This window comes from Triticum aestivum, chromosome 5B (genome assembly GCF_018294505.1).
Source record: "Triticum aestivum cultivar Chinese Spring chromosome 5B, IWGSC CS RefSeq v2.1, whole genome shotgun sequence".
Taxonomy (NCBI): Eukaryota; Viridiplantae; Streptophyta; class Magnoliopsida; order Poales; family Poaceae; genus Triticum; species Triticum aestivum.
In genome coordinates, this window is record NC_057807.1 from 511,431,688 (window position 1) to 511,440,224 (window position 8,537).

At 46.0% G+C, this 8,537-nt stretch overlaps 1 protein-coding gene across 1 annotated transcript; it reads right to left on the reverse strand.

The window, feature by feature from the left end:
- On the reverse strand, positions 1-766 carry LOC123116665 (bidirectional sugar transporter SWEET4). The gene is made up of 2 exons (XM_044537598.1): positions 407-766; positions 1-305 (listed from the first exon to the last, which is right to left on the reverse strand). Exons 1-2 carry the CDS (start codon positions 719-721, stop codon positions 183-185), a joined length of 438 nt encoding a protein of 145 aa, XP_044393533.1. The 5' UTR covers positions 722-766; the 3' UTR covers positions 1-182.
- Between the last annotated feature and the right edge of the window lie 7,771 nt (positions 767-8,537).

An 8,537-nucleotide genomic window follows, 5' to 3' on the forward strand; every position in this document is an offset into this window, starting at 1 on the left:
TCAAAGATCCCATAATAAGCATAATACTTGCAACTGAATACATCATCTAGCTCATAACATACTTGTGAGATCCACCACAAAACATAAATCATCGATCCAGTCAATAATGTCATCAAGACACTAGAAATATCTCAAAGATCCCATAATAAGCATAATACTTGCAACTGAATACATCATCTAGCTCATAACATACTTGTGAGATCCACCACAAAACATAAATCATCGATTGTGAAGTCTAAATCCAATGACCAAATGGTTGTCCTGGCCGTGTGCTGCTGGCCTGGCCGGTTCTTCACCACATCAACCTGCCAGCGAGAACACACATTCAGAATTTAGTTTTGCTGCTACTCCCCACACACACACACAGAGCATGCAAATCAAAGAGAGAAATCCTGGAATCCTTTACCATGTCCATTGCCATCGAGACAACAAACAGGCCCGTGCTGTATGTGGCTGCCACGACGCCGAATACCTTCGGGCTGCACACCTTTGTGACCAGCACGAGCACCACCATAAGCAGAGCCAGAACCACAGACACTGCCACGACGAAGACGAGCTGCTTGATGGTCCTCCGGCGCACGACGGCGCTGGCGAACCAGAGGAAGAGCGCGATGTACGCCGCCTGGATCAGTATCCCGACGCCGTTGACCACCAGCACGGGCAAGGAGCCGGGCATGGAAGGGATGGCGAAGACAATCCATGCCGCGCACCCGAGAATCATCGACAAAAAACCCAGCGCGTTCCTCCCTTGGACGCTCTTTACCTTACACACGGGGATCACGAAAGTGAATCTGCATAACCACAGGACACACAACAAACAGGAATTCAGTCTGCAAATTCAGATCAATCACAACTATGCCTCCAAGAAAAAAGGACGCTGCTTTGCAGGGCGTCGAGCAAGGCGCTTGGACGGGCGGCTCTACCCAACAGAAACAACGGTGACTGCCGGATGCCTCACGAATCGGCGGCGAGCAAGGCGCTTGGACGGCTCTACCAAGGAAAAGGAGGCAGATTGCCGGCCGGACGCCTCCCGAATCGGCGGCGAGCAAGCCGCTTGGACGCCTCTACCAAAGAAACACCAAAGAAAAGGAGGCAGATTGCCGGACGTCTCACGAATCGGCGGCGAGCAAGGCGCTTGGACGCTTCTACCAAAAAAAAAGGAGGCACCTTGGTGGACGTCGCCGGCGAGCGCCTTGTACCACCACCACCATCCACGCCAAAACTAAACGCCCGTACCGAATCGGCCAACTAATCACTACTCTTTGGGAGGAATGCTCGACGCACTTACATCGGTACGAGGAGGACCAGGGAGGCCCACACGTTCCCGGCGATGGCCATCTCCGTCATGGCCTTGGAGGAAGTGGCCTTCGTGCCGGCGATCTTGGTCTTCAAGCTGACCGCGGCGGTGGGAGCGGCGGCGGCGGCGGTGAGGCTGTCGTCGAAAGATGCAACACCGTACGACGCCATGAGGAAGCTCTACCAAATCTGGTGTGTGTGCAGTGCAGGGGAGAGCGCTCTGTTTCTCAGGAAGGGAAGGGGCGGGCGCGGGTGGGGGAGGAGGAAGGACAAGGTGACGACGAGGGTTTTAGGCTTTTGCAGCCGGTCCTTGCTTTCTTTCTTTTACAACGGGAAAAGGGAGGGTGGGTTGCTTGACTGCTTCCCAATTTGAATCTTTTCAAAATTTTGTGCTCGCATTGCATTACTGGATGGATCATTTTTCTTACTCGTTCGCCACCAAGGCCATCTCCAACGCCGACCTTCAAACAACCTGCAACCATCCGGACCACGTGATCCGGACGTGTTTTGCCATCCAACACCGTCCTGTATCGATCTGCACTCCGGCTCGAATGTATTTTTCCCTGCAAACCCGAGACAAATTTGGGGGGTTTTGCAGGCGTCCGAATCGCTACCACGCCCGCTCCTAACTACCACGACCTACCAAAACGCATCGCTCGAAGCCAGCTGCCCGCATTCACGGTGCTCTAGAGCGGCCGCTCCACATTGACGCTGGCCCTGAGCGGACATGACTGCTCGCTGACGCCAACATTGAAGCGACTCGTCAGCCGAGGGCGCCGCCCGCGCCGCGTCCCCGGTCTACGCGCTTGTTCAATGCCGAAGAGATGTTTACACGACTAGACCGGACGGGTATCTACCACGATCGTTCAATGCTCGTCCCTCCCTCTGTCGCTATTAAACAAGCTCGCTGGCCGAGAGGAACCAACTCCGGCGCCCACGCATTGACGCATTCGGATGCTTGGCCTCACTGAAAACCGCTATTTAAGGGTGGCCACACCCGACTCACAACACATCCGCTTCATATTTTCGCCATGCACTTCTACCCATTCATATTTTTGCTAGCCTCATCGGTACCGTGCATTGCCCGTTCTCACCTCGAGACTTGGTGCAAACTTCGCTGGTGCATCCAAATTCCATGGTATGACACACTCTATCACACATAAGCCCTATTATATCCTTTCTCAAAACAATCACCATACCAACCTATCATGGCATTTACATAGCCATATCAAGATATATTGTCATGCAACTTCCACCGTTACTATTCACATGGCTTGAGCATTCATTGTCATTTTGCTCTGCATGATCATATAGAGCTGGCATGGTATTTGTGGCGCAGCCAACGTTCATCATTATTATACATGTTACACTAGATCATTGCACATCCTGATACACTGCTAGAGGTATTTGTATGTAGTCATATCATTCAGTTTTATCGAGTTGTAAGTAAATAGAAGTGTGATGATCATCATTGTTAGAGCATTGTCCCAATAAGGAAAAGAATGATGGAGACTGACAAATCCTTGAAAAAGTGAAGATGAGGTTCATGATATTGTTCTGAAAAATGAGAGATAAAAAGAAAAGGAAAAAGAGAGAAGGGGCAATGTTACTATCTTTTACCACACTTGTGCTTCAAAGTAGCACCATGTTCTTCATATAGTCTCCATGATTTGTCACTTCCATACAATAGTGGAAATTTTTACATTAAAGAACTTGACTTGCGTATTCCGACGACGAGCTTCCTCAAACGCTCAAGGTCTTCATGAGAAAGTAAGTTGGATGCACACCCACTTAGTTTTAGTAGAGAGCTTTCATACACTTTATAGCTCTAGTGCATCCGTTGCATGGGAATCCCTACTCCTTGCATCGATATCGATTTAAAGGCCTCTCCATTGACTAATATCCACCTAGTTGATGCGAGACTTTCTCAATTTTTCTTCTCTTCTAAACCCCTACCATCATTCTCTATGCCATCCAAAGTGCTAAGTCCATCACTCATGCTCAGGTATTAAGTGGAGTTGAAAAGGCTGAAGCGAGAAAAAGTATGATACAATTGCTTGGTTTGGCTCCGGGGTGTTCATGATTTATACTTTATGCTAGGAAGACCGAGTTATGCCATTCTTACATGATTAAATGAGTAGGAATAGCATTCTTTAACAATGTTATTTTGAAAAGTAATAATTATTTCCTCGATAATCCACTTCTGAGTCCAGGCCCAACTGCACCCGTGCTGATGAAAAAAATCAAAACAAATACTAGAAAAATCCAAAAAATTCCATTTTTTGCGTGGTAGATAAATTGATGCCTGAGGTATGCTCCAATTTTCATCTCATTTAGACATCTGAGCAGCTCTCGGCAAAAAAGGCAACTTCGGGCTTTGTAAAAAAGTTTAGTGTTCACGCACTGTTCTGACCCGATTTGTCTTTTTTGCTGAGAGCTGCTCAAATGTCCAAATGAGTTGAAAATTGGAGCGGACCTCACACATCAATTTATCTACCACACAAAAAATTGGATTTTTTTTGAATTTTTGTAGTATCTTTTTTGATTTTTTTTGACCGGGTGCAGATGAGCCTGGGCACCAAAATGCCTCACTCTTATTTTCTAGCATTCTTTTATATTATAGTTTCGAAATCTATTAAGTCATCGTTTCTCAACATTCATACCAAAAGAATTAAATGATTAAGACATTTTAGGTAACATTCAACATCAAAAAATTTGTTTTTATCATTTATCTACTCGCAGGACGAGCAGAAATTAAGCTTGGGGATGTTGATATGTCTTCAACGTATCTATAATTTTTGATTGTTTCATGCTATTATATTATCAATCTTGTATGCTTTATATACCATTTTATATTATTTTTGGGAACTAACATATTAACTCAGTGCCAGTTGTTATTTTCTGCTTGTTTTTGGTTTTACAGAGAATCCATACCAAACGAAGTCCAAACACGATGAAACTTTTTGACGACTTTTTCTGGACCAAAAGAGACCTTAGAAGCTTCGGGGGGGGGGGACCAGATGACAGAAGAAGGAGTGATAAGGCAGGGGGCACGCCCAGCCCCATGTGCCACCCTACGGCTCCGTTTACTCTAATTGCAGCGCTATAAATTCCCAATATTTAGAAACCCCCAAGGGAGCACTCGAAATAATTCTTTCGCCTCCACAAGCCTCTTTTCTTCTGAGATCCAATCTGGAGGCCTTTTCTGGTACTCTGCCAGAGGGGGAATCCATCATGGACGCCTTCTACATCAACCTTACTGCCTCCATGATGATGCGTGAATAGTTCCCATAGGACCTACGGGTTCATAAGAGTACCTAGATCTATCTCTCTCTCTCTCTCTGATCTTCAATACCATGTTATCTTCGGAGATCGATTCGATGTAAACATTTTGCGGTGTTTTTTTAGGATTCGATGAATTGTGTGTTTATGATCAAATTATTCATTGAAAGTAATGGAGTCTTTTCTGAAATTTATTATGTGTTATTTTATATCCTTGTATTTCTCTCCGATCTATCTATCTCTTTTGGCCAATTAGATTGTTTATCTTTAGTGGGGGAGGTGCTTGGTGGTAGTTTCAATCTTGCGGTGTCTTTACTCTGTTATAGGAGTAGTAGCAAGGCACACATTATATTGTTTCTACTAAGGGTAAAACTATGGGGCTCGAACATATTATTTGGTCTTACATTGTCTACATTATGTCATCATGCTCCAAGCATTACTCTGTTTGTTATGAACTTAATACCTTAAGATGTAGGCTGGATAGCGGTCGAGGGGTGGAGTAATAGTATTAGATGCAGATGGATGTCGGTGTACTTGTCTTGGACATGATGACTATATACTGACCATGCCACGAATAATGTCATAACTATGCGCTTTTCTATCAGTTGCCCAACAGTAATTTGTTTATCCACCGTTGTTATGCTCATGAGAGAGATGCCTCTAGTGAATGTTATGGCCCCCAGGTCCATTCACTTTATATTTACTAAAACCCTATAAATACTTCCTGTAATTTATTATCTTTTATTGTCCTTTGCAATTTATCTATCTATCACTATGAGAATTAATCCTTGCAATTACCGAGCACAGGGGGATTGACAACCCTCTTGCGCGCGTTGGGTGCAAGTTTTGTGTGTGTGTGTGTGTGTGTGTGTGCAGGTACTGTTGAAATTTGTTTGTGTGAGTCTCCAACTAGTTCGATAACCTTGGTTCTTAACTGAGTGAAATACTATCTACTACTATACTACATCACCCTTCCTCTTCGGGGAAATCCCAATGCCTATCACAAGTAGCAGGGTACAAAGTACAAGGTGATCTACCTCGAGATCATGTGAATGTATCTAACTTAACCCTAGGCACTAAACCCCTCGGCTTATATAGGGACCGGGGGTACTTAGTGTTACAGGTAGGTTGGTTACATCTAGGGATAAACTGCCGATAATTCGAACATGTCTTGAATTGTGTGCCAAGTCTTTGTAGGATTCCATCTTGAGTATGCAGGGGATCATGGTAAACATGGCCCATATTCTTCAGTTGTCTGGGGTCCTCGGCTTGACCCATGACTTGGCGGGCCGACATGGTTTGCACCCCTAGTCCAGGACATCGACAACAACCCCTGAACTGAGGTCTTTAAGCCGAGGACATGGATCAGCTCCTCGGAGTGGCTTCATCTTCGGTCTTCCGCTTTGTTAGCGAGTTCAACAATCTTGATGCTTCTAAGTTGATTCCATGCCCGAGGACTACATTGGGCCCGAATTCTTCGGTGCCGAAGTAGATACCTTGCTGCTTAAGCAAGCCCCCCGAGGACCTATTACATGCTCCACCTGACCGTTCTGAGGTCCCACCGTTAATATGTCCAATCCAAAGGGTTGTAGTGGGCGTCAAATTTTACTTTAGCGGTATTATTAACACCCACCCACGATGTGCACATAAGGCACGACGCCTAGTAACCACGCGGATTTACCGCTGCGGGACTCAAGCGTCCCAATACCGCATGACCAAGGGTCTTGATTTAAAGGAAAAGAAATAAATGAGAGATTTCACATTCGTTCCACCTCTCCTCTTGCCCTTGTGTGGATCTCACCTCAGTTCCTACCTCAATTGTTGCTTCTAGAGCTCAACACGATGGAGAACTTCCCCAAGTCATCTATTCGCCCTACTGGCCCTCTCGAAGGAGACTAGAAGGGTTGTGCAGTTACCCAAGGACAACTGAATCGCCTTGCCAAACAAGGGTATCTACCTGATTCAGAGTTCATGCGGCTTTGCCCAGGCCTAGTATCCCTAGACAATGGGGTTCTTATTGACAACTTCCCTATGTCACATGGTGATGGACAGGTATGCTTCGTCCCCTTCCTTCTCCGGGAGCTAGGTTTCCCTACTCACACCTTCCTCAGGGGTCTTCTAGAATTCTATGGATCCAACTCCATCACCTTACGCCAAACTCAATCCTCCACATAGAGGGCTTCATCACTTTATGCAAACCCTTCCTCGGTTGCAAATCACACTTCAGTATCTGGTGCAAGTACTTCTGCCTGGTCCATCAAACCTGAGACGACAATCCTCTTAAGGTTGGAGGGGCCGAGGTCCCTCGAATCCACTTACACCTGACCACCCGAAAGTACTTGAGGTTGGGCTTATTACCGGTGAGTATCTCATATGGAGTCTTGTTCAAGCCTGTGCGGAGATAGAGCCGATTAGATGCCTGGCATGCGATGTTGATGGCTTTGGCCCAAAAGTTGCACGGAGATTTAAATTCTGCCATCATGCTCCTTGCTGCATCCATCAATGTCCGGTTCTTCCTCTCTGCAACTGAAAGTGCAACTAATCCCCGGGTGGTTTTGGTAATTCATAACAACATATATCTCATTGAACTAATGTCCATTCAAGATGAATATTTCAGGATGTTCAATGATTGGCATGGCATGACATAGAAATGTGGACCCCTCAAAATGCTAAGGACAAGGTTTGGCAAAATCTCAAGACTCTTCATTTTTGTTTAAGTGATCCAAGATCACATTGAGTCCACAGGAAAGCCAATAATCTTAAAAGGGGATGAGGTGTTGCTTAATGGTCTACTTGCTCAAAGTGCTTAGTGATATTGCTCCAAAACCCTCAACCACTTTATCTATCCAATGTCAAAACCCTAAACTCCAACTCGGCCCCACCGATACTTTCTATCCGGAGCCACCGAGTTCTTTCTGACATAGCCACAACCAAAGCCCTAATAGTTCGGTCACACCGATATGGATCTCGGTCTCTACCGAGATGGCCTTGCCAGCGCTCTATGACTTGTTGAACTCACTTTGGTCCCACCAGGTTTATGCAATTGGTCCCATCGAGTTGGCTTGACAGATTCTCTGTTGCCTATTGCTTCACTTCGGTCCCACCGAGATGATGCAATCGATACCATCGAGATGAAGTTTTCCCTATCCCACCGAGTTGTTCCAGTCGGTCCCACTGAGATTCCCAACGTTCATATTTTTGAACAGATCGGTGCCACCGAGTTTAACCAATCGATGCCACCGAGATGAGTCATTGTAACAGTTGGATTTTGTGTGGAGGCTATATATACACCTCCACCCCCTCTCCATTTGAGAGAGAGCCATCAGAATGTGCCTATAGTTCCACCATTCATTTTCTGAGAGAGAACCGCCTACTCATCTGTTGCGATCAAGAGATTCCATTCCAACCATTTCAACCTTGATTTCTAGCCTTCCCCAAGTTGCTTTCCACTCAAATCCCTCTTCCACCATAGCCAAATCTGTGTGAGAGAGTTGAGTGTTGGGGGGACTATCATTTGAAGCACAAGAGCAAGGAGTTCATCATCATCACACCGTCTATTACCTTTTGGAGAGTGGTGTCTCCTAGATTGGTTAGGTGTCAGTTGGGAGCCTCCGTCGTGACGTGGAGTTGAACCAAGAAGTTTGTAAGGGCAAGGAGATCGCCTACTTCGTGAAAATCTACCCGAGTGAGGCAATTCCTTCGTGGGCGATGGTCATGGTGGGATAGACAAGGTTGCTTCTACATGGACCCTTCGTGGGTGGAGCCCTCCATGGACTCACGCAGCCGTTACCCTTCGTGGGTTGAAGTCTCCATCAACGTGGACGTACGATAGCACCACCTATCGCAACCACGCCAAAAATCTCCGTGTCTCCATTGCATTTGCCTTCTCCAAACCCTTCTATTTACCTTCATATGCAATGTTTTTCATCCCGCTGCTATACTATTAGAATTACATGTGT